The sequence below is a fragment of the Drosophila mauritiana genome, chromosome 3R (genome assembly GCF_004382145.1).
Source record: "Drosophila mauritiana strain mau12 chromosome 3R, ASM438214v1, whole genome shotgun sequence".
NCBI classification, from domain to species: Eukaryota; Metazoa; Arthropoda; class Insecta; order Diptera; family Drosophilidae; genus Drosophila; species Drosophila mauritiana.
In genome coordinates this window covers 1,919,270-1,946,030 of record NC_046670.1, presented here as the reverse complement: position 1 = coordinate 1,946,030, position 26,761 = coordinate 1,919,270, and the positions used below count along the sequence as shown (strand labels likewise).

General features: G+C 39.6%; 1 protein-coding gene and 3 long non-coding RNA genes across 4 annotated transcripts; 3 read left to right on the top strand and 1 right to left on the bottom strand.

Moving 5' to 3' along the window:
- The first annotated feature begins 490 nt into the window (after positions 1-490).
- On the top strand, positions 491-3,390 carry LOC117144827. The gene is made up of 2 exons (XR_004459668.1): positions 491-876; positions 3,184-3,390. It is a non-coding gene; the product is annotated as an uncharacterized LOC117144827 (long non-coding RNA).
- Positions 3,391-3,896: 506 nt separating this feature from the next.
- LOC117144826 lies at positions 3,897-6,451 on the bottom strand. The gene is made up of 2 exons (XM_033310211.1): positions 5,301-6,451; positions 3,897-4,379 (listed from the first exon to the last, which is right to left on the bottom strand). Exon 1 carries the CDS (start codon positions 6,268-6,270, stop codon positions 5,509-5,511), a length of 762 nt encoding a protein of 253 aa, XP_033166102.1. The 5' UTR covers positions 6,271-6,451; the 3' UTR covers positions 3,897-4,379; positions 5,301-5,508.
- Positions 6,452-14,742: 8,291 nt separating this feature from the next.
- On the top strand, positions 14,743-15,297 carry LOC117144828. Its single transcript, XR_004459669.1, has 3 exons — positions 14,743-14,834; positions 14,889-14,994; positions 15,052-15,297. It is a non-coding gene; the product is annotated as an uncharacterized LOC117144828 (long non-coding RNA).
- A 9,559-nt stretch (positions 15,298-24,856) lies between these two features.
- On the top strand, positions 24,857-25,948 carry LOC117144487. The gene is made up of 3 exons (XR_004459646.1): positions 24,857-25,085; positions 25,140-25,198; positions 25,650-25,948. It is a non-coding gene; the product is annotated as an uncharacterized LOC117144487 (long non-coding RNA).
- The last annotated feature ends 813 nt before the right edge of the window (positions 25,949-26,761 follow it).

The following is a 26,761-nucleotide window of genomic DNA, read 5'->3' as shown; positions in this document are numbered from 1 at the left end:
TGGTAATTAGGTGTCAAAGTGAGAAGTCGGTTTTAATTAAGAACAGCATTAAAAAAAAAACGGAAATGGAATTCAGGAATACAAATTACAACTGAAGATAAATTAAATTAATAAGGCGCGTTCCATATATTCAAAGAAATTTTAAGGACCCAAGTCAGTAGATCGATTTTACAATAGTTTTTTTTAATGGCTTTTTGATTAATGGAAAACTGGGTAGCATAGCATAGAGGTGATACTATAGTGATCGGTGGAAGCCTCAGCTCCAGATTTCTGCAGTTAAATGACTAATTTATTCGTAAAAATGGCAAAGCACGTGGAAAAACTTCTCTTACTCTGCATTTCTACGAAAATTTCCTAAACAAAAGGCAGAAAATTTCCCACTATTTCGCACAAGAGAGCGTTTTACATCGCGGAGAGTGAAACTCAGGGAGAGAACCTATGATTTGCCGACTGCTGCTTTTCCGAGTCAATCAGTTTGTTTTGAAATTTCGCCGCGATGCGTTCTCTTCACTAGGTCAGAAATAAATTAAAATATAATGCGGAAAGGACTGGTTTGGTGATGTTGACTTCGGAACAACAGATGTCAAGTGCAATAACGACATTAAAGCTAATAAATAAGAAGGGAAAAGCGTAAAAAAAATTTAAAAAATTAAAAAATACCTCTGCCTTTGTCAAACGAGTGCAAAGTGTTAAAGGTATGGCAGCAATTGAAGTGAAGTTCTATATTTATGCAGTTCCGGCTCATTAGAAATTTAAAGTCTGAAATATTGAGTCATCCCACACAGTGCTTAAATGCAAAATGAAATAAAAAAAGTTTATATATCAGGAAGGAAACTAATTACGTTTCGTACGGCACCGACTAGACAATCAAAAGAGGTACAAACATGTTATTAAAACACATAGTTTGGAGCAATTAAATCAAGAAGGGAAGCTTTCCTCGGCAAGCCGAAGCTTGTATACCCTTGCAGTAATTATATACTTGAAGGGAAGTGATGTATTCCAAGAAAAGCCTCTTTATGATCTCTATTTATTATTATTATAAAATTATTTTTTGCACTGTTCCTTTGTTAATTCCGGCCAAATTTAAACAAAATTTAAGTATAGTCAAAAACAGAAAGGTTATTTTTTCCCATTCTTTTACCCCTCACCAAGAGCGAAATACATATCCTTGATATCCTACCCGCTTATATCTCGGAAACTACAAATTCTAGGCAAAGATATAGCGTGCATATTTAAGGGACGTAGAAGCAGAACGACATATACTATAACGTCCACACTTTTGAAAAATCTTTTTTTGTTTTTTTTTTCTTTTGTCACGTTAATTTTTAAATTGACACATCCTGCATGATCTGGTAATTTTGGAAAATTTGCTGAAATCCACTGCAAAGGTATGTATAACAAGAAAATCAAAATCTCTTGAATCTGGGAAACAGCAAAAAATAAACTTAAATCAACCCATTTTTTCCGGTTTCTCGCCTTTGAGTCTGGGATTTTGCCAAACCTCAACCCGATTACTCACATGTCGGCAGAAAAATAAAATTTATTACCAACCAACACAAAAGGAAATATTTTTGTTTGCCTTGGTTCCTTTTTAGGGTTGGGCTCCTGACCAAGGAAATAAACAATTTAGATTTTTTGGCAACACTAAAGTTGATTTCCAAGTTATAATGAGACGTCAAGGTGAAATCGGCATTATGCCAGCCTTAGGCCGAATCCTGCTGTCAGACCAGCTGTCATTAAGATGAAGTAATTTCTGTCGTTTTCTGTGCTGTGCGTAGACATACACTTTCACGAAATAAGTGGACAGGTCGTAAAAGTTAAGTGGACCGAGGAAACACAAACACAAACGCTGATTACCTCGAGGTATTAAACGCCTCCTGGTTGGTTTAAGCCAAAATCGAGGGTCTGTCTGTCAGCAACAGGCGGTGAAGTTGTGACACTTTCGACAAGAGTGTTAGCCATAAACATAGCTAGGAAACTGTAAGGTGTTTCGACATCCATTTCAAGGACATTGCCAGTGCCTGTGACGAACCACAAATCGGAAAACTCTATTGTCACTTAAGCTTTAGTTAATTTATGGTAGGGTATCACTATACATAAATCTGTAATATTTACAACACTTTTTCTTCTCTCAATTCGCTTATTTTTGGTTATTGGTGTACGAAGATTAAATGAATAAAGCTTATTTATAGTTCGATGAGAAAACAGAAACATATGTGCAAAATTTAATATTGATGGATTTTTTTCTAAATATGAGATATAGCAATTGATCTGCATCAATGTACATTAAAATACTCAGTCATCACAATCTATATATTGTTTGGGCATCAAAAGGCTAGAATATTAGAATATTTTGACCTCTCGATCTTTGTCTAGCGTGCGGCAAGTAATAAAAATAAACAGAAAAAGCTATATCATTTACCCCCGCATACCTAATACTCTTCTCAATTTATGTGCTCCTACAGATTTATAGATTAATAGATTTCCTCATGCACAAACAATTTTAAATTTCTGAATTCAATTAGCTTTCAATTTATTTTGGCATTCGTTTACTTTAACTGCAGAATACGTTGTTAAAGATCTAGTGTCGTGCCATTTGTTAACCAGTTCACCTATTAAATTTAAAATTAAGCTTTTGGAAGGATAGTGAATAAGGAAAAATATATGGTGCGATGAAAGTAACAAAGCTTCGCTATTTTAATTAAAAAAGAGCCAAGCTATCGAATACAAAAATATCTCTCAATTCAGCCCCCTGTAAAAGTGCTCCATCCTGAAAGTGGTTTAAAGTAAATATTTTGTTAAGGCAGAGATTCCGAAAACAATAAGTTCACTGGGCCTCATCCATCCATTCGATCGATGTGCTGTCGCCTGTAATTAATTGTTTAGCCCGTTGACTTTGAGCAATTGCTGAAACATTCTTATGCCAAACGGGCATTTGAAAACTCCCTCCCTCCCTCTAATCGACATATCATTTAATTGACCGCTGTACAAATTGCTCACGAGCAATCAGTATCAACAATCAATAAATATTATTCCGTTAGTACGACCTCTTAGCAACTTTGCATGATTTGTCATCCTCATTGTGCTCACTTAGCTTACTCATTTCCCAATACGATTTTCCGTGCTTCCGTCTGACCATCGCAAATTATTTATTTAATTTTATTTTATTTAAAATATTTTTAGTTATTGGCAGCAGCAATCAATGTTACGTGAGGTGGAGCCGAAGGGGAAACTGGAATGGGCACGTGACTGAAGCTGGAACCTTATATGACTGTTAAAGATACATTTCCTCTTCTTTGTAACTATAAACAACAAAGCGCATCGCAGAACATGTGTAAATGGAAACAAACCCGCTGAGATGGAAAATACATACGTTACAAAAAGTTGAAATGAATTTGAATTGTGGTAAAGGGTACATTTTTGTATATGTTCACACTATAAACTTGTGCGTACACTTAATGAGTTCAATTCGGGTGTTTGAATCTAACTGACTCGCTGCTGCGAGGGCTTCGCCTTTTATTCATTCTTACGTAGGTTCTTATCATCTAATTATATAATGCAGCACTTGTAAGACGCCGCAGTCTGTGTTGGTAAATGCAGCTGAGTTTTATTCTTAAGTCTATTTTAGAGGCCTGTGACCGCGATAATCACCTCCCGCGTGGTCATATCTCTTGACACTTCGGCAATAGGTCGCTGCCAGCGTACTTATCTGTAGTTGCCACTTATGCTGTCCTGTGACATGTTTACTGCAGCCCATAAATAGAACATATTTATAGATTCCCAACTTATCATGTCTAAACACATATTTAGACAGTATAAGTGGATTCGATTATAATTACTATTCTTTATTCTATTCAAATTAACATACATAATATTTTAGTATTTCAATACTCCTTCTCAACAACATATTCAGAAACAATTCATTTCAGTTATACATTTTAAGTGCTTGTTTTTCTGTAGGTTTTTTGTTAAAATATCTGATAACATGTCGTTTGTACATATATATTTTACATCAATTTCCTTTTTGGAATAAAGTTCCCTAACATAGTGGTACTTTATGTCGATATGCTTACTTCTATTATGTAATACTGGATTCTTAGCTAAACATAAAGCACTCTGATTATCGCAAAAAATTAAAATTGAGTGATCTATCAAAAAACCCATTTCCTTCAGAAACTTTTTTATAAATACTGCTTCTCTTGCTGCAATGGACAATGCAACATATTTGGCCTCCGTGCTTGATAATGCCACCAGACTTAGCTTCTTGGACTCCCAGGATATTGGACCAGCTGCGTTTATGAAGACATATCCACTGTAGGATTTACGATCCGATGTGTCATTTGCCCAATCTGCGTCGACGTAGCCATGAATCGGTTTACCTGTTGCGTGATAATGAAGCTTTAAGTTTGAGGTGCCCTTCAAATACCTTAGTATACACTTGGCAGCGACTTCATGCTCCTTATATGGGTTCACATTTCTTTGAGCCAGTTTTGCAACTGAATGCATTATATCTGGCCTGCCAAATACAATAGTGATCCTATAAGTGACTGATAGACCTTTTCGTTAATAGGCTTGCAGTTAGGATCAGTACACTTAACTTGGAAATTTGCCTTCAAAGGAGTTGCTACCGATTTGCAATATAACATGCCCAGGTGTGTAGCATACTCTCGATAAATGTCTTGTGACCTATGGATATGGCTCCAGTTTCACCTTCTCGTTCAACTTCTATGCCCAAGAAATGATTAAGCTGTCCGCTATCTACTACTTTAAACTCTTTGGCAATTGACTCCTTTATACCAATCAAATCATCTTTACATGAGCTTGCAATAAGAAGATCGTCGACATATACTGCAATTATATTAATATTGTCCTTCTCATTGCGTGTGTACACACACGGCTCGCTGGCACAGGAACAAAATGCAGTTTTTGCAAGACTTCATTGAGCTTGGCGTTCCACTCTCTACCGCTCTGTTTTAGTCCGTAAAGTGACTTCTTTAGTCTCAAAACTTTTTTATAATGTTTATTATCAAATCCATCGGGTTGCTTCATATAGACTTCTTCGCTCAATTCGCTATTTAAGTAAGCTGTCGATACATCCATCTGATGTAAAAATAAGTTATGCTCAACAGCCAGAGATATAATAAGTCTCACCGACGAATATCTGACAACTGGTTCAAAAAAGTCGATACCATATTGTTGTGCACATCCTTTAGCCACCAACCTCGATTTAAATCGCATCACATTGTCATCCTTATCTCCTTTGATGCAAAAAACACACTTACTACCGATGGCTTTCTTACCTTCTGGTAAGTCCTGTAGCTCCCATGTCTGATTAGCTTCGAGGGCGTCAATCTCCTTCTGAATTGATGCTTTAATGTCTGCGAACCACGACCTTTCACAACACATTTGAGCAGTTGCTCCACTGTCCAAGCACCACATCGATTTCGTTAAAACGTCATTTTTATTTACACTTGCAAGCATAGTAAACGACTTCTCTTTTGCAGATGTTTATATTTCATCATTTTTGTCTTTCACTTTGCACTGCGCAATAAAGTGACCCTCGCGACCACATCGAAAGCATTTTTTATTCTTCTTTGCATTACTGTTCTTTTGCGCCGATCTATTTTTCTTGTCTCCCTTTCCACTGGGAGGCGACACAAACGCTTGCTGCACACAAAGTTCCGTTTCGTCCGAACTCACTCTTTGTCCCTCTCCCTCTTCTATAATTTTTACTTTTAAATCAGAGAGAGTCGGTAACTGTTCGCGCGTTTCGATCGCTACCACGAAATTTTCGAATTTCTTACCGAGTCCCGACAGCATCAAAATAGTAAGAATATCTTCAGAAATGTCCATATCAATTTCTTTCAGTTTTTCGACGATATCCACAAAATCATTTATGTAATTTTGTACGCACGCACTTTCCGAAAAACTCAACCGGAGTAATTTCCTGAACAAGGTAATTTTCCTGGCGGGTCCACGAGGCTTGTACACAGCTGCAAGCTTGTCCCAAGCTTCTTTAGAACTAGCGCAGTTTTTAATCAAATTAATTTCTGAAGCCTTCACGCACAGCAATATTGTTGCTAGTGCTTTTTCGTCTAGTTCGGCGAATTGGGCTCCCTGCTCAGCTGTATCACCCTCCTGCTTCACGCGTCTTCCGCACACCAACGACCACATACCCGAGTGCACCAATACACTCATCATTTGCACCGACCATACTGCGTAATTTTCGCCGTCCAATTTGTCGATCGCACACAGCCCTTGTCCGCTCATGTTTATAAAAAATGTTCAAGCTAATTATATACAATAATTATTTTCCTCTTGATCACACACAATTATTAAAGTCTTTACTACTCCTGGTCCCGTAACCTATTTGGAAATGGTGGAGTAAAACGCGAGGCGATTTAGTTAAAGTTTAATAACTGTTTTATTTGAAATAAGCGTGACATCGTTGTGAGTCGTTTGGAAGTTAACACAAGAAGAAGGAAGTTTCCAGAAAAACAAAAAGAACTTATTCAGATCAGTGTGACCAACTTTCAGTATATAGTTGTTGCCAAATTAACATACATAAAAAGTAATCATTCTTCTTGAAAACAACTTAACACCTAAACTGATCACTTGAAACACATAGCTGAACTTAAATTTATACAAAAACAAGACAGAACGCTTTAGTCAAGATCCCCGACTACTACTTTTTTGGGATATCAATAGATGTTGGGGAATACAATGAGATCAAAGTTAGATATTGTTAAAAGTGTGGGCGTGACCGTTTTTGGTGTTGTAAACCATACCGATAGAAATTGGCAAGGCAAACAATATAACGAAGAAAAACCAAAACATTTTTTAAAATTGTGGGCGTTAAAGTGGGCGAGGAACATTATAACAACAAGATGCGGAACGCCATTCAATTTTTTTGGGCACGATTTTTGGATATGGGCTCTAGAGCTGGCTCTCTCGAATTTTTGATCAAAAGCCAGAGAGTTATTCTAATGCATTTGGTCTATGTTTTTAGAATCTGTATGCTTACTCTCAAAGGAAAATCTATGCCAGGTGAGATATAATTATTTTACAGTAGCGTTTGTAAAGGAAAAAATAAATAGTTTAAAAAAATACACCACTAGCTCTCACTTGGAAAACAAAAAGGAAATGATTAAAGACTAAATTACCCATTGTAGTTGAGCAAAAGTTGTTTTGGGTATTCTTTTTTACACAGAATATCACTATATGCCAAGAGAGGAAATGTGTTGGCAAACAGACGAGGACAGTAGCTGTCCAGTTGGTGCCAACAATATGACATGTACTAGATTCAAGGAAATAAAAAAAGCCTTCTTGAGGTTCATAATATAGGTATTATTATAAAATAATAATAATAATAATACATACAATCATAACGGAAAAGATATTGGGAAATGATTTTAAGGACTTTTTCCCGTTACGGCCGTCTATGTTGTAGGAGCACTGAAAGAAAAAAGTAAAAACACAAAATCAATTTCACGATTACTTAAACTATAAATATTTTACTTACGTAGCGTTCTCTAGGCCCTAAGCTTATTTTGAGCTCTAAGGCTAGAAGGTCCTCATCCGATGCGAACGTAACAAGGCCGCCATCTGTGCAACCCTGTCCGTCATATCCGCCAGCTGCCTCGCATACTTCTTCACTCTGTTTTCAAGAGCCTGAACCTGTTGCCTTAACTCGGCCAATTGGTCGTTAACTGGACTCGATTTTTCCAGTACACTGTTCTCCATAATATATTCTTATTCTATTAACTAAAAAGGGTATTTATTTAAAAATGAAAACAATATAAATTCATTTACCCTTAAGGGAGAAAACTACTTGGCTGAGCTTTGTGCTAGTTGTAGGCTCTTTAGACGTTTTTAAAAATAGCTGTAAAAAATTTTTTTTTTTTTTTTTTTTTTTTTTTTTTTTTTTGGATGTATTAATTTAAAACTGTCCTTCGCGGACAATCATTAAATTTGATGACTAAACTTAACGGTAGAGAATTAATTGATTACATAAATTGTTGCGAAACTATACAATAACTGTCGATATTGTATGTATGATGTATATAATAATGTATGTATATAATTTAATTTAATTTGCGTGTCTAATCCCAGAGAGGTCCAAAGGGTGTGATCGGTGCAGCCTCCTGGTGCGTTGACTGGTGTCCAGCAGGTCTTGTGCCAGGTTGTTTGGGTGGTCTTGAAGCCTCTGCATGTACTGCCTGCTGCTTTTCTTAATCTCATCCTTCACCCAGGGGAAGCTGAGGACCTCGTGTATAGTGGCATTATCGTGGAAAGGGTGAGCGTTTGTGACTGTGCGGAGCGTTTTGTTTTCGAATGTCTGGATAATGTTGATGTTACTTTTCGATGCAGTGCCCCACAGTTGAATGCCATACGTCCAGATTGGCCTTATGATCGCTTTGTAGATAAGGAGCTTAGTGGAAGTCGGTAGCTTAGATTGTCTGCCCATCAGCCAGTAGAATTCACGGACTCGGTTCTCCGCCTGTTTCCGCTTCTTTCGCAGGTGTGGTCTCCATGTAAGTCTCCTGTCCAGTGTAAAGCCAAGATAATTTGGATTGGCTACCTCTGGGATTGGGAACCCGTTGAAACTGACTGGTGGGCAAGTGCCGCGTCTAGTTGCGAAGGTGGTAGCGGTTGACTTGTCGCTGTTTACCGATATATTCCATCTCGTGTGCCACGTGTTCAGTAGATCTAGTTGCTCCTGCATAGTCTGGGAGGCCTCTGCTGGGGTATCTGCTGTTGTTAGGAACGCAGTATCATCGGCGTAAGTGGCTGCCATAATGTACTGGCTCGGTATCACCGGCAGGTCAGCCGTATACGCGTTGTAGAGGAGCGGACCGAGAACGCTTCCTTGGGGAACTCCTGCACGGGCTTCTTTGACGTCTGAGCGCGCTTCTCCACACCTGACGGCGAATCTTCTGCCCTCCAGGAACGATTTTAAGAACTTGAAATATGGCTGGGGCAGGCCGTTTTTGAGCTTTAGGAGGAGACCGGGGTGCCAAACACGATCAAAGGCTTGCTTAATGTCCAGCATTACTGCTAGGCAGTATTTCTTATTCTCAAAGGCGTCCAGGATATATTGCGCTACTCGGTGGCCTTGCTCTGGTGTCCCGTGGCGGCGCCTAAAGCCAAACTGGTGATCAGGGATCAGACCAGCCTCCTCAATCACCGGCAATACTCTGGTCAAAAATACTCTTTCGAGTATCTTGGAGAGTACTGGTAGTAAGCTGATCGGGCGGTAGGAGGCGGGATTGGCTTCATGTTTACCAGGCTTCAGGATCATAACTACTTCGGCGCGTTTCCATGATGAAGGGAAGTGCCCCAATTGCAAGCACTTATTTATTATGGTCGTGATTAGTGACTTGCTAATAGGGGGGAGGAGCTTTAAAGCAATGGCATTGATGGCATCATCGCCTGGAGCCTTGTGGTTACCCATTGCCGCTATTAAATTGCTGATCTCCTCTTCCGTGGCCTGGGGTATCGACTCGGAGTCAGAGAGAGGTTCTGACAGGAGCCTGGCTGTTTCGGCTGCTTCATTTGGGGAACATCGATTGGCTGGTGTGAAGACTTCCTCCAAGTGCTCGGCGAATGCGTTGGCTCTTTCGGTCTCAGTTCTGCACCATGAGTTGTCTTGTCTTCTGATGGGCGGGATCCTCTTCAGTGGCCTCTTGATGCGCTTGGTAACATTCCACAGGTTGTGGTGGGGATCACCCGGCGCGAGATTACCAACAAAGCTGTCGAGGGCCTCCTTCCTTAGCCTGACCAGAGTTTCCTTCAGATCCTTGGTGGCTCTGTTGAGAGCTGTTTTGTCTCTAGGGTTCCTGGAGAGGAACCAAACCCGTCGGAGACGCCTTTTCTCTGACTTGAGCTCATTAACCCGCGGATTCCAAAAGTGTTGCTGCCTCCTGAATTTGCGAGGTAAGGTTCACAACGGCCGCATCTATAAGTTCAGGGGAATCCAATGGTGGATTAGTGACTGCCGAGTTGTTCAGCCAGTGGTGGTATTTGCTGATGTCGGACGTTTTGAAGATTAACTTTTTACCCGCGGATCTCAACATGGCTGAGGCGTAGACCGAAACGGCAATGGCACTATGGTCCGAGAGAAGGTCTTCCACCTCCCTGGTCTGGATTCTTGCCGGGTCCAGGCCGCCAGAGATCGCAAAGTCCAAGATGTCTGGAGTTTTTGCAGGGTCAGTGGGCCAGTATGTTGGCGTCCCAGTTCCGTGGCAATTGAGGTTGCGGGAGAGAACCTGCCTGCATAGCGCGCGTCCTTTTGGATTGCATACTCTGGAACCCCACCAAGTGTGCTTGGCGTTAAAGTCACCTCCTATGACGAATTTGGGGCCGAGGCTGTCCAAAAGCGAAGAGAAGCAATCGCCCGTGGCTCTAAATCTGGGTGGGCAGTAGGCAGCAGCTAAGGTAATGTCTCCGTGGGTGGTGCTTACCGATATTCGGGCGCATTGCACCCAATCCTCTTGAATTGGTGGTTGGGTGTCGAATTTGATGCTGCTGCGAATAAGGATGGCGGCGCCGCCGCGTGCTGAACCATTAGGGTGGATGGCTGACACGAGGTCATACCTCCTTAAGGTGAAGTAGGACCAGATGGTTATGTCTAGTGCTGATTGCATAGGGACTTACAGACGGTTGCCATCATCTGATTCATTTGACTCATTACCTTCTCCATCATCTGATTCGTTTGACTCATCGCCTTCTCCATCATTTTTTCAAACATGGCTTCCATTCTGCCCATTATTGTTTCCATCAGGTTGTCAAAATTGGCCTGAGTATGAGGGATGGCATGTGTCTCATCAGTTGCCTGCTTGACAGCGTTGGCAAAACTAACGTTAGGAGTAACCTTGCTGCTGCTCACAGTGTAATGGGCGCGTGGGGCTGAAGCCAGCTTTGGAGCGAGCATGCTTTTGGCCTTCTTATATGCGGGACAACCTTTATATGAGGCTGCATGCGGTCCTTCGCAGTGCAAGCAATGGGCCGGCTTATTATTATTTTTACACTCAACGGTTGGGTGGCTGTCTCCGCACTTGACACACCTGTGTTCTAGGTGGCAGTACCGTTGGGTATGTCCAAATGCCTGACAGCGATAGCATTGCGGCACGTCATTAAACTTTATCGGTGGCTCGATTGTCACCACTGATCTGCAAAGTCGCGTAACTTTATAGGCCTCCTTGTTGTTCTTGGCCGGCTCGAGATTGGCGAAAAATATGTTAAGAGGCTTTTTGGTACTTCTTTGGGTGGGGTTGTAGAGGTCTCTGACCTTGTGTCCGTGACGGTTTAGCCCATCCCGAATTTCCTCTGGGTCCGTTGAGTAGTGAAGACCTTTGATGACTACTCTATAGGCACGTTCGTCTCGGGGCTGGAAGGTTTGAAACCTTTTATTGGACTTGGCCAAGAAGTCCTTCAGGGCGGAGAAGCTTCCCTTGTCCGGGGTCATCACGCGAACGTTGTTGTTGCTTGCCATGATATTATATATCTGTTTTTCTAGTTAAACTTCAATAAAATACGATTTTTTGGCCTTTAATCCAAAGCGCACATCCCTTCAACTTCAAAACACTAACTTCGAACTTTACAGGATCATTGTCCTCTCGAATTCCACCATCCTCAACACTCTTCCTATAAATTTGTTGTAAAATTTGTGTTGGCGGCTTTCGGAAAAATCTCTTAAGAGAAAGAAATGTTAAAAATTAACAGCTGTAATGTCAGCTGTTGCAAACATAAAGCACGTACCATTGCAATGGTGCAATGCATTGCATTGTTGAGTTTTTTTTAGTGCTTATCCAAATAATAATTCAGTTACCAAATAATAATTGTTTGCAAATCATACAATCAAGACAGACTTCATAGGGATAACGAACAGTTTGACATTTTAAGATTCACCAGGTTTCATTTCGAGTCATTAGAGCATTGGTAAGAGTTCAGCCGAAATAATAATCTAGATTAAAGCGAACGCATTTTGTTCACAATAAAACTAATTTTCCATTAAATTTCTCTTCTTAGCCTAAAACAAATTATTTTTCTTTAGATAATTAATTCACTCAAATCTCAATTTCTTCGATAGATGAGGTTGGAATTGATCACCGTGAAATGGAACAGAACTAAGGTTATAGTTGGTCGATCATGGCAAAGCACGGAAATGCAAAAGTGGGGTTATGGCCGATATGATATATATTATATGATATTATATTTTACCTTTCTTATTCTTCTTGCTGAGAATCTTTAAATCCTCACGAGTCGACTACGTAGGGCGCAATCTGTGAAAACGAACTAATTAATAGCCGCGTCGCGTTAGTAGCAACTCTGGCGTACCTATGCCCCGATATTCGAAATACTGCGAGTTTCCTATTGGATTCTCCACTGATCCAAATCACTGGTTGCTGCTCAATCTTTGGCGCCAGCAACGGCAATGATAAGTCCCGTTTGGACTGCGGCAAGGTCGACCAAACACGAGTTTTGCGATCTGCAGGTTGTGTAAAGTTAAATAAAAATCCGAAAACTGCGTACACGAACACTCACCGTGTAAAAACAAGCTTTGGCAGTTGCTGCCCACCAAATAAAGACCGATTCTAACACGTGAATAAATTTATAGCACATATACCGCTTTTCACACTTTGTTCACAACTGTACAACATAGAGCTGGAAAACCTTCGATAGCACTATCGATACTTTCGATTAAGTTAAGTTTTTTCAAACCACAGATGCCTTTCGAAAACAATCGATGGTTTCTCCGCACTGGCGTGACTAACACTTTGATACAGCGAGAGAGACATGTAATTTGGTAAATTTTATACGGAATGGAAATTATAGTTTTCTTTTTCAGATTATGGAAAAGAAATATTTTGAGAAGATTGGTGGTGTTAGAAGAGGTTGGAGACGAATAAAGGATGAAACTATAAAACTAAGGATGCTCAGGGAGCGGTTTGCAACAGATGTGGTAAGCTCTATAAAACTTCTGGGAACACATCCAATTTATTGGATCACTTAAAACGTGCACATATTGAATATCTGGAGGCTGAAAAGGTGGCTCCTTCCACTAGTTTGGAACGGTTCCTAAAAACAGACCTCACTTATAAAAATGGGTGTGCAAAAAAAACGGAGCTGGACAAGGCAGTAATGCGTATGATCGCGCTGGATGTCCAACCCTTTTCTATTGTTGAAGATAGGGGATTCTGCGATTTGATTCGAAAGCTAGACCCGAGGTACAAGCTACTCAGTAAAACCCATCTCAGGAATGTTGTTCTTGCACGTGAATATGAAGGTTTAAAATTGAAGTTGCAGGAGGATTTAAGTTACGTTGACAATGTATCCATTACTACTAAATGTTGGACCTCGCGTGCTAATGAGGCGTATCTCCCTATAATGTGCCACTTCATTAACGAATGCTATGAACTTATATCGTATCGTTGTTCAAATCGAGTTCAATCGCAACAGAGAAATTTAAAATTGCACAAACTTCTGAATCACGCTATGGACTTATATAAGAAGTTCCAATGCGTTGGAATAGCGCGTACTATATGATTCAACGGATTATTTTAGTAAATGACTCGATTTCTGCAGTGCTTATAAACTCAACCAAAGCTCCAAAACCATTATAATAATACCTCTTATTTATGAGTTGCACCAAAGATCAGGCAAAGTATACAGCCAAGTAAAATCAACGCCTGCGCTTGATATTTGCGAGGCCGTAAAAAAACTATTGCCAGAGCGTTTCTCGCATTACAAAACTCGGACTGTTAATAGAATTGCTACATTACTGGATCCCAGATTTAAAGAGGACGGTTTTTTGTTTACATCGAACTCAGGCAAGCCGCGAAAACTTTGGAGTTGGAGGTATTTTAAAGTTTGTCCCAAGTTCCTTCCACACCTGATATTTCAACACCACCAGACACTCGACAAGGAAAAAAAAACGAGTTTCTTTACTTTTTTAACAAACAGAGCAGACTCAATAATGCCCTTGAGGACGTATTTTGTGAGACCTAATGAGCCGGAGGATAAGGATCCCCTTGCTTATTAAATGGTAAGAATATCATTTTTACTTCATTCATGAATTTATCCCTTTTCAGGCAAACAGTGAGAGTCTTAAGCCAATAACCAAACTTTGTAAAAGTACCTGTGCATTCCGGTCAGTTCAACCGAATCTGAAAGAACCTTCAGTAAAGCTGGTCAGAATGTATCTGACCGCAGAGCATCGCTTAGACCAAAAGTAGTAAACATGCTACTTTTTGTGAACAAACACCAGAAACAATGATCTCTTGTTGTCTTATTATGAATATAAAAAACATTATTTTGTTATTACTAAATATTTTGAACACTGTGATAATTTAAATAATAGTTTGCATTGAAGCAAATAAAACGTTTTTGTTTTTGTTTAAAAAATGCATTTTAATTCCTTTGCTACTGTAATATTTTTTTTTTTATTCTGCAACGGTATATAAACTTCGGTTCACGTTAAATTATAGTTCATTTTTTTTTTTTTAATATCGATACTATCGAGATTTTCTTAGAAAACCATCGATAGTGCCAACCATCGATGGTTTTCCAGCTCTACTTTTCAAACTTTGCTTGTGCACAACTGTACAACAGCGATGGCAAAGCGTTCGTACATGACTGCTGTCAAAGCTATCGATATTCTTATCGGTACGACAACGCTTTTAAGCTCCTTAATGGTGGCATCTCGATATGGCCACACTAGTCCGTGGTATATCTGACAACGCCATTTTCAGTGTTTAAATTTCATATGTTGATCAATATCGGTGTAGGTCTAGATAAAATACAAACAGAAAAAATCTGACCGAACTAACGTGGTAAATACTCATTCTAATCTTAAGCTGAGTTAGGCATTTTAACCAATATAATAGCTTTGCAGTCGCTACAGGCGCTGCTACAAAACCCCCTGCCACAATCAGACTAGGGTATTTATACTGTCTGATACGATACCACATGGAGCGATACCACAAGGAATAGGTAAAACCTGTTGTATGTGTAGGTAAACCTACCATATGTTGACCAAAGGCCATATAGCTGTTGCAGTTGGAGTCGATGATAGGGCCTTGACGCGATAGGGCAATGATTTTGGGTGCACCCTCCTGTCGGGCGATCTGGCCGTTTGAATTATCCCGGTTCGCTACTCTTAAATGGTCCGATGGCCCAAGGCGGGAGAGGATTGCTCAATCGCAGCCATACCGATGCGCCAGGTAACCGCCAAGGCAATTTTAAATTAAATATCTGCGTGCTAAATTAATAAAATTCACCTATATTTTTTGGAAACTTGCTTGTCCACTACACTACGGAGTCCCCATCTGCCCCGAGGCGAATCCGATGCCGCCGGTGAGTCAGTTCCAAACCTTCGAATAGCCGAGCGCAGAGAGCGCCGCGTTCCTCGGAGTAGGAGTCTTCATGGCAACCTCCCTTGACTCCAGCAGATTTCTTGGACAGTCCGAAGGCGTCGATCGCCACCATTGTTTATAAAGGCGGTCAACCTCTGGTGCTAGGATATCATATTCAGTTAGGCTTAGTTATTGTGTAAATTATTTTGTAACGCTTACCTGAATTTGTCACTCAATCCGTAGTCAATCGCGAGTCGTCGTCGTGCCGTTCAACTTTGGGTCGCGAAAAGTTGGTTAGCCTGACAGGGGAAACAACACACATCTACGTTTAGTTGCTCGTCCCATCTGATCCCGCGGAGTTCCACAGGGTTAGGTGATCCTACATGTGAATACGTCAATAAGTGCCCTTTCAATCACCGCTAATTGCGGGGCAAGTTTCCGTGGTGGTTTGTAGGCCGTTAAGGAATCCCGAACATTTTCTTTGACCATTTCAAAATTAGTCGACAATCAAGAGGATCGCTGTCTGATGAGTGACTAAGAGATAATGAAAGAATGTAAGGAAGGTGGAGCCATCCTAGTCGTCTGGAGCGACACCGAAGTATGGATCATGGGTGATGTCCGCAAAAATCTTCGGGCATCCTAGGTAGGGAGAGTGCGCATGTTCATAACATCTGCGACCACAAGAACTTTAAAATTATGTCGTTTTTGTAAAATTAATTGGTTCGTTAGAGATAAAGTCATGAGACGTCGGTAGTTACCGATGTTTATGTCGCGAGCTGTGTGGCACAGGGAAAACTCTGCCCTGAGAAAAGCATGAGCTAGTGGCACTGCCACTCAGAAAAGAAAGCAGTTCGTAACATAGCCATATACATATGTATGTATAAGGCCATATGTTCTTCTCCTTAAGGCACAACATATTTTATTGAGGTATTCGTTCCAGTCCTTTTGATCTGGACGAAGATACACCCTTATACCAGCGATAACGGAACGATTCACTCGCTTGGAAGCTTTGGCTTAAGCCGAATACACAGCAATTAAATGCGATTTTCGTATTGCCGCATTAATTTTTATAACGCTTCAAAACGAAATTGGGACCGTTATCTGACACCACTGTATCCGGGATTCCAAAAGTAATAAACAGCTCTCCTTCGAGATAATAAATCACGGTAGTAGCATTTATCTTTTTAACTGGTTTTAAGAAGACAAACTTTGTAAAGTAATCGAGAACAATAAATATTCCTATATTGCCACTTCTAGAACATGGATACGGTTTACAAAAATCAATGAAAATTCGGTGAAAAGTCACACAGTTTCTGGTGCTTTTCTTTATGGTGGCCTATGAACATGATTACACGTCTCACAGTTATTAATGTAAGCTCTTATGTCAGTTACTAGTCAAGGACAAAAATAGTATCTTCGCACTCACTCTACATTCCACCGTGGAAAGCTAACGGACTATTGCGCACTTGAAATATTAATTTAGATACTAATTCGGTGGGTATCCATAGCTTTCATGCTTTTTCTCTCCAGATAGATATTCTGCTTTTCTATACACAAAACCATCTTCAGTTTTAAGATCCGGAAAGTTTTTTGTATTTTGTTTTCGCCATAACCTTTGCTACAAAATCCTGGTAAGCCGCGGACTTAAGTTCCTGAGAATTGAAATCAACGAGCATACCTTCTTGCGGATCTACAGCTGCTATTTCATCTTCGATATCCGGAATAACGTTCAGAATGCCCTTACGATGTTCGATTTTAAAACGATACCTTTGACGAGCCAACGACCATCGATATAATCGTGAGCTGAGATCATGATTGGACATGAGCCATTTCAACGAGACATTATCAGTTACAATCTTGAATTCATGCTCTTTTACGTATTTTCGCAAGTCTACTATCGCAGCCAAACATTCTTGTTTATCAAGACTTATGTAAGTAAACCTATTGTTGAAAGGCAGAAGATAAAATAAAAGTTTCGAAAAATTAATAGCTAACTATTAGCTTAGTACTTTATAACACAGTTGAGTAATTTGCTTGCCAGGACCGATAATGAAAGTAACATGCCACAAATTGAATCACTGTGCGTTATTTCCAGCTTAAACCGCTTTATACATACATACATACATGTATACCTGTGAGGAAGAGTCATGTTGGTTGATTGCCTAAGTATCTGCCAGGTAATAAAATTAACCGGCGGCAGTTCATGTCATGTCGCTCATTGTTGTGCGGCATTCGTTCTGATTTCCCGTGGCGCTAAAGTAGATTTACTGGGACAAGGCTCTAAGCAAATAAGGCCACCTTGCGTCCTGAATGAATTAATATCAGCATCTGCTCGTTTTTAAATCGGCAAAATGTAAAGATATACGTTTATTTGCATAATCGCAAAAACCACGCAGCCTGGCAGGATAATTCCGCTGTCCCATGACTCCACGAAAGCCGCTGACACTGCAGCTCAGTAGTTGCGCGCAAAATTAAAAGCTGATATGAGGCACGAAATCCGCAAACGTGGCATCCTCATACGGGTCAAAGGACAACGGTAACCAACACTCACTCGAAATGTTTGGAAACATATGTATATATTTTATGTATTGCTACAATTTATTGCAGTGGACGTCGAGGGGGTGAGGAGCTGGGACCATAGCCGCTTTTGATTGCCACCTTCCACTGGGAAGCAGATGTCGGGTGTTTCGTTAGAGTATTCCGCCACTGGGGACTATAATTTAATTTGCTCATATTTACAATTAAATCGAATCTAAGATGGTTAGTACTGAAGTCAATACCATAGAATATTACATTAGAGTCCAGCACTAACTCGGTGCAAAACACTACAGCAATGTTTCGGAAGAGCTTTTGCTTATGCTTAAAAAATTTTTATTCGCTGAAAAGAATGCAGAAGGAATCAATGAAGAACTTGATCAGGATCAAGTGCCGAGACCATCTGTTTGAACATTGAGATTTCTCAATGATTTTATACCCGTTATTCGTAGAGTAAAACCAAAGACATTAGAATAATCTAGTGTCTTTGGTAAAAGGGTATACTAGATAGGGTAAATACTCTGGACGGACGGTACAGAATTTTTCTTGCTGGAAAATAATTATATAGTCAACATCTGGAGAACACTCATTACCAGTGGAATTGGCTAAATTACGACTTACATAAGTGCGTGTTATGGTAATGGCTGTCGAGAGTAGTGAGCAATGTGATGATATGTGGGGCAAGTGGCAAAAATGGGAAAGAATCTCGGACTACCATAAGCTTCGTAACGGGTAACCGATAGACGAGCGACTCGACTATTGGATTATATCTAGTTCTTACACTGATTATAGGGAGTACTGTCGGCACAACAAAGCGCTGTTTGGGGACGCAGCCATTAGCATTCTTCTGCAACACACATCATTGTGCCATCAAAGGGAAAACAAAGAATGACATGGGAAGGCGACACACTGCCACCCAGCATTCGGGGAACATCCGAATGTTTCAAACGGAATGTTTAAGTCTTAGTGGTAGAGGGTGTCGTGCATGTACCAAGTTAATTATATATAAATGTGCGCCCCACCATTTAAAATTTGTTCAATCATTTAACAATGTCATCACCATAATGGCTGGCGAGGTGCATTGCTATGAAATTTACATAAATCATTTACTCGTCAAGGTGGGGAGGAAATGTGGAGAAGGGTATTTGTGTTGCGGTTGCGACTGCTGCTGACTGACAGCCATTTTGACGGAAATCCGCAACGCCATGACCTGGCTGACAAAGGTGGAACAAAAATTGGCTTTCAGTCGTTTGTACTAGGAGATTAAAAATTGTTAAAGCATCTTGCCTAACGTTTCGACTCTAGATACTTAACACAGGTTAATTCCTTTAAATTCCACTGAGTTTTAAAACAAATTCTTCTTTTTGGGTGCGCCCAGAGCAATAACACCCTCAGGTATTTATCCATTTAGATACTGAACTAGCCAATAAATATGCAGATTTCGATACAAAATAACCCTATAAAGCAGGGTTTGAAAAGCTACTCTCTCCCATACAATTTTGCATGTGCTATGGTTCTTGCTTATGCTTCTTTTCCCGTTTACATTTTCTGACTCGTTGAAATAAATAATAATAATAATAAATTCATAGGCACTAACTAAAAACTTAATTTTTTATTCGGTCACAGAAATAAAATTAAAATAAAAAACAAGAGAGAATGCTATAGTCGCTATATCAATAGAACTTAAACTACACTAATAAAATTATGAAAATATATCCAACATTTTTTCAAAAATGTGGGCGTGGCAGTTTTCTTTATAAATTAGCGAGACTAATAAAAATGTGAAAAATATTCAACACCGTTTTTAAAAGTCTTGCAATGACAGTTTTGTGTGGCCTGTGGGCGTTAGAGTGGTCGTGGAAACATGGGTCAACAAACTTGCGCTGCGTATTTGTCTCTTGAATCTGTATGCTGAATCTGAACCTTTCAGCTTTTATAGTTCCTGAGATCTCGACGTTCATACGGACGGACGGACATGGCTAGATCGACTCGGCTATTGATCCTGATCAAGAATATATATACTTTATATAGTCGGAAACGCTTCCTTCTGCCTGTTACATACTTTTCAACGAATCAAGTATTCCCTTTTACGAGTAACGGGCTATTAAATCTTTCCCGAATCTAGTTTCCATTTTTGTTTATATTTTTACTATTATGTAAAAAGAAACCGTAGAACAGAGGAAAAGGCCCAAAATCTTATATTTTTTATATTATTATAGCGGAGTACACATAATTCAGTTTTAAAGATGATTAAAATCGGAACATAATAGAGAATTTTGATCGGAACATCGTATCCAATTCCCTCTCTAAAGTCCGCAAGGATATGCTCGAGCAATTAAATGACCATTTACAACATTCGCACAACATGACGTATACGTAATCTGGTGAGTACGGCCGCTGGGACATCAATCACTCATACGTCATGTGGCGCAGCGGTACACAAAAATCACGCAAACATGAAAACGTTTTTCGTCCCACTTCGGCTACTGCCACATTGTTGTTCTTGGAACAATGAATAAGGTATAAACAGCAAAAGGGGAAGCCGCAAGAAAGGAACAAATGTCGCATCCCACATAGTTGCTAGCGGTCCAGAAAGTACCCAATAAAAACCTCTAAAAGCATTTCAAAATAAAGAAAAGTGCTGCTAAAAGAGCCTCAGAAATTTGTAGTTGACGTCGCCTGCTGGGTGAAAGCACCATTTTAGGGAACCAGCGTGTAAGGCTTTTGACTTACGGATGGAAAAGGTAATGAATTATATTCTAAGTTTTTGCATTGTAAACGCCACATTGAGCCTCTCGACTATCAGATACCTGTTTGAGCTTGAAGGAGAAAGTTCCACATTTTTTGGCTTATCAATGGAAATTGCTTAGTCTCGAGGCGCTCATACGGACAGACGGACAAGGCCAGATTGACTCGTCTGGTATTTTTTCCTTCTACTTTGTTTAATGAAATTCGCAACATAAAACCCGATTTATCTGAACAAATTTACACTAAAGCATAAAGTCTTGAAAACGACACGGAGTTCAAAAACGATGGACTCCTTAAGGCGCAAAACTTATCAAAATAAACGCGACAAACCAATAAAGCTCACAATAATGTACAATTAGAAATTAGCTAAATACGGTATTTACGCCTATCATTCGCTTCTATATTCAACAATCTCGATTTAAGGAGTATCGATCTCAAAATCTATCTCAGCATATTCAGATCAAAATTAAATCATTCTCAGTTGGCTAATGAATATTGATTTTTGTAATAATAATAATAATAATATTGGGATAATATTAATAATAATAATATTCTTGCTATCGAGACGCGCCGATCTCGGTGTCGAGAAGAGTCGATCTTGCTTTTGAGGAGGAGCGAATCTAGTATACCCTGTTACTCTACTAGTAACGGGTATAAAAACTGCACGAAATAAGCTGCGGCATGAAAAAAGCCTGCACATTTGGTTATTGTAATATATTTGTTCCTTTCTTATATTCAAGAAATTGTTTTTGTTTATATACTATGTCGATTTTTGTATTTAAAATACTGCACTTACATTTTCCTGTTACCTTAGTTACCTATACCAAATTACAGATTAATTTGTCAACAAATTATGGCAAATAATTGCAATGGATCAGATTAAGTCGCTTGTGTTGAGGTAGCGAAAGCTTAACAATTACAGAATGTGGAGGGCCAGGTCCACTCAGCTAGTAATACCATTCAAAAATATATAGACATATACTCTACAGGGTCGGAAAGGCTTCCTTCTACCAATTTTAGCGAATCTAAGATAAAGAACAGCACAAATATAAAGCGTTAGTAAAGATGAACTGAGGATAAGCAATATTAAACATTTGAAAACAACATTAAACGAAATTAATTGCAATTAATAGCAATTACTGGGACAAGGTCCCAGTATACCTCGCTTTGACCACCCTTAATGCGAATCTATTGGCAAGTTTTTACTGACATTTATTTAAATGCAAATCATATGTATCATAGTCGATCAATAGACATTAGAATATCTCTAGCTTTAGTATGTACATTTGGTTGCATCCAATAAATAAAAATAAAAAAACCTTTTCCGACTCCCATATGCTTATCAGAATACAGATAACAGAACACACCACAGAATACACCTATCAAATTAAAAAAAAAGGTCCATGCCACTCCGTTTACTTTGAAACTATCAAGTTCAATTAAAATAAAACAAGAGAGAATGCTATATTCCAGTTCCCCGACTATCGGATACCCGTTACTCAGCTATTGAATGCGAACACGAAATTCATTTTTCATCATAATTTTTCTGGAATAACGATAGATATTGAGGAATAAAATGAGGAAAAATTTTTACAAAGTAGTTTTGGTTTTTTGGCATAATAATAGAACTTTGACTAAAAAAATGTTGAAAAAATATTCAACAAACCCACACTTTTAAAAAATGATTTTAATTTTTTTATTATCTTATTAGTCTTGTACATTTTTATCAAATTGCTTAAAAACTTTTTCACGACCACGACCGCATTTTTTCGTTTCATGTTTTAGGCAATTCGCCAACAAAATTATTGAAATTTCTTGTTTGGATCGTACTAATTGAGTAACGGGTATCCGATAGTCGAAAAACTTCACTATAGTGTTCTCTCTTGCTAAAAGTGCAAATACAATTTTCATAATCCACCTACCGACAATTTTACGAATTGGTAGGTACATTCATTAAAAAGTTATGAGATAGGCAGCTGGGCAAACTTTTGTGATGAGAAAAAGTTTTAAGCGTGATACTGCAGTTCTTGTTTGTTTTGGGTGTAGTTTTGCTGTTTAGTACGAGGTCCAGATTTTCCCGAGTCCACTCCCCGGTCACCGTATTACTTTAATGTGAAAAGTTTAATGAGTATGTAAATATTTATTGTTGACCAATTACCCGAAACCCTTTTTGTGGCATGGACATATTTTTGCTGTCGGGACTAATACTCGTTGACTAAAAGGGTACACTAGACTCGTTAAAGAGTATCATACGTAACAGGATGAACGAAGTGTTTTTGGAGGTATAATTATTCTCTCACTAGCCTGGCCGTTTCCGCGACCACACTTTTGAAAAATGTTTTAACTGCACTCACACTTACTGACTAATGGGTATCAGATAGTCGAGTATCTCTACTAAAACGTTCTTCCCTGTCTTAAGTCGGAGGACAAAAATATTTGTTCCTAAGGGACAAATGTTTGTTTTTATTTGGCATTTTAGTTTATTTGACAATTAACGTCTTCGCAAACTCACTTAGCAATCTCTGAAAGGAAAAATCACAACGACTAGAGTGTTGGCATTCGTTACTTGAAAGGTCGAAAACAGCACACCGAATTGCCGTTAGATAATGGAACAGGAATTAGGAGGACAATGTTTTTTACTCATGAAGTATATGTAAATTTAAAAGGTACATATATGCAAAATACTGTACTATATTCTGTATTGTCGCAATGTCTCCTTTACTGTGTTTCAAACCGCTTCAGGGGTACAATAATAGAAAAAAATCAGTTTCGATGTCTTTGAAGAGTAATTCGCAATTACTGCTGGGCTGTAATGGCTTTGAATTCCGGAATCTTCATTTGTTGTAAATTTTAAAATCATTTTGCATACATATAATCTGAAAATAAATATTGCCAGAAATAATAAAAGCGTCTGGCTGGAAACCTTGTGGATACAATAATGACTTCCATAATTTACAGGTTACCGGTGGAAAAGGAGATTATTGTAAATACAACTGACAAGCCAATGCTTTGAGCGCATCTCTACTTGCAATACATTGCGGATACGTAATAACTGGTGGCCCTGCGGCCCTCTCCGTAACAGACCTATTACGATCCGATAATTCGGTTTATTACGCATACGCAACGTGAAACGTCTGTCCACCAACGCAATTAAGTAAAGCCGCGTCACACACAAGACATTGCAATTCGGCAAGTAATTGAATCGCTTTCAATGGTATAGTCCGCAATTATGGCGTCTACTTGTTCCCCCGAGGCCCGGAGATTGGATCGGAAACCGAATCCTGTTTATCATGCACAGCGATCTGTAACTTCGGTTGGTTGGTGCCAACCACCGCTGGACTGGCAAGATTTTTAATTATGTTTGTAGGTGCACTGAAAGCCAGCTAATTGTCACTGGCCTAATTATGAAGGAAAACTGAGATTCTTTTGACCTGACTTCCTTTAACTGCTGCGAAAGCGCTTGTTACCTTAGTATATCTGGTTCTTTAATTTCCTAAGTCATTTAATTTAAGGCATTTAACATTGATTTTTATTTGAATTGCATATTTTCACACTTGGCCAGTCAGAAGGAAGTTGGGAGCGGTCTCCCAGCCTTACGTAATGTACCTTAAACACTTTAATTTCAAGTGTTTTCGGTTTGATATGACGAACACATTGACCTCAGTCCAGGTAATTCCTCACCCTGTCTGTAACAAAGCCAGAATTTCTGTGGGTGGCCTTTGTTAGGAATTATGACACACAATTACTTTGGTTGACAAAGGGCTCTCCTGAGGGCTTAATGGCCTGTCTTAATTGAATTGATTGAATTTAGTGAAGGTTGTGCACAATTAATTGAATCTTCTGTTTTCAGCATAATTTGAAAGTGTGTGTTCATAATATGTAAACTTTACTTAGTGCATTCATTTAATCGATTATAAAGTATTATTAAGCACGTTAAGGTGCGAGTAACTTGTTTCTTACCATGATCTCGGCCCAAAAGTAGGCACAGTAATTGGCCATTCTTGAGAACGTTAAAATGTTTGTTAGCCATTTATCCAACTGGTGGAATTTAGGCCGTAAAATTACATGTGGCACCAAGAAGTTTTTTTAAGGCAAAGAAATTCCCCTTCCCTTCCATCTCATTTCGTCCAACGAACCCCTTCCTCTTCCCGCTTTATAGCGATAGCCAGTCAAATCTTGGCGTGAGTGCAGAATCATGCAATAGAGGAGAGAAAATTTAACGTTGCGTCCCACCGCCAGGAGCAGCAGCTACCTGTGTCCACCCCCGCCACCGGACACCAACGAAACCAGGACGAGCACGATGACGAAGGCACCGTCAAAAGCAGTCGCTGAAGAACGCATGGCGGCTTAGGAAGAGCCTGCACCAATGCCAGAAGTGTGGCCAAGACTGCGGATCCCAGTTTGGCCAAGAACTCAGTTGGTGGCTGAGGAGGAGGAGGAGGAGAAGTATTTCTTCAAATTCTTATGTACATATATTTCCATTTACATTTAAATTTGCAGATTTTAATAGCTGGCGGTGACGAAGGCACCCGGTAATATTGTGCTCCCATTCGGGCATAGTAAGTGGTTCCTAGCTAATGACGAATAAATATGATTGTCTAGCCATTCCGAATGAGATGAGCTGTCGAACTCCCATATGATGAGCTAAATACTCCATACATCGCGGTTTATGAACTGACAATCTAAGGGTCGACCGCCCAAAGAAAAGGGCGTTCAATTTTAATTATGGTCATTGAATATATTTGTATAATTGAGCCGCTGCTTACAAAGTTGTGTAGAAAAAATAATATTAGATGTTTGTCGCGGAACGAATTAACCCTCCATCGATATTGCCGATAATTTGGATCGATATCATAAGGAAGTCACACTTAGTATTTATTGTATGCATTTTAATGTATGTCGTGTCTGGTCTTACCTTTAGAAATATTAAGCTTGGTGGGCAAAGTGAATATGACTTGTACTATCCAAGAGCATTTGGATTTAAACGATTGTATACCGATTTACTTATAGAACAAAACCTAGATCAGACTACCAATTCCACGACACTATTGGAAAGGATCGCAACCTTTGAAAAGGAACTAACCAAGTCAAGGGCAAATGAAAGGGAAGCAGAGGCCGCAAGGAAACCCGAGCGTGAGCAATTTGAATGAATTGCTGCCAGCAGTAAGCGGAGCAACGACGCAGACATTGAATGAGAATGTTCCCACCGGCAACCTGAAGTGACGCCATCATTAAATGAACCATTGCCCTCACAATTTGAGTACTTGCTTGCCGGGCAAGCACTCCCCCTTGCTGAGGAGCGAGATCTACCTAAAATCTCTACTGATCCCTGGGTCACAGCACCCGAGTTTTGCGCCACCAGCACCGTAACTCAAACGTCGAACACGAAGGCTCTGCCCGCGATATGGGTACCAACCACAGCCACCACGATACTCCCACCAGGGGGCCTACCTCAATGTGCAGTCTTGGATAGCTGCACAACCCGTGGTACCGAAAGAGAGGCTCGGTGGGCCTCCTCCTTTTGCCCCGACAAGCATGGTTAGAGGAACCTATCGCTATATTAGTCGCCTCTTACGACAAGGAATAGCGGACTGTAGAATTGACTGTGCAGTCAATCTCTGGATTGGGCAAGGCATGCGACTACGAAACAACCATATACGACAGTGCACTGTGGGGCATTTGGCCTTTTTTTACAAAAATTAATAACTCCTAAGCTATGGGAGATATTTGGATTTATGTGTTGCACATGCCCCCAGGAATATTTTGGAAAAGTGGGCGTGTCCCAACTCCGCCACATTTTTTTTTTTTTATATATATTTTTAAAGTTCATTTTTAATTTCCATATTGTATAAAAATTCATAATCGTCTTCCTCTTTACAATGAAGAATCAGTGTCAGGTTCTAATTCGCAAGCTAAAATTAGAATGACTTCTAGTGGAAAAGAGCCGCTTATGTTTTCGAACCCGCCTCTTTAAATTTATTGATGACATTATGGGATATTATTTCTATTTGCCTTGGCTGGGTTCAACAAAAGAATATTAAGTATGTCTGCCAGATCCAGCAGGCCGCGCTTCCGTGCAGCTAGCATTGCAGCTTAATCAAAAGACGTTCGTTGTGATTCTG

Bases quoted from the DNA above. Each gene is read 5' to 3' on its own strand.
- LOC117144826 (XM_033310211.1), bottom strand. From the start codon at position 6,270: ATGAGCGGACAAGGGCTGTGTGCGATCGACAAATTGGACGGCGAAAAT.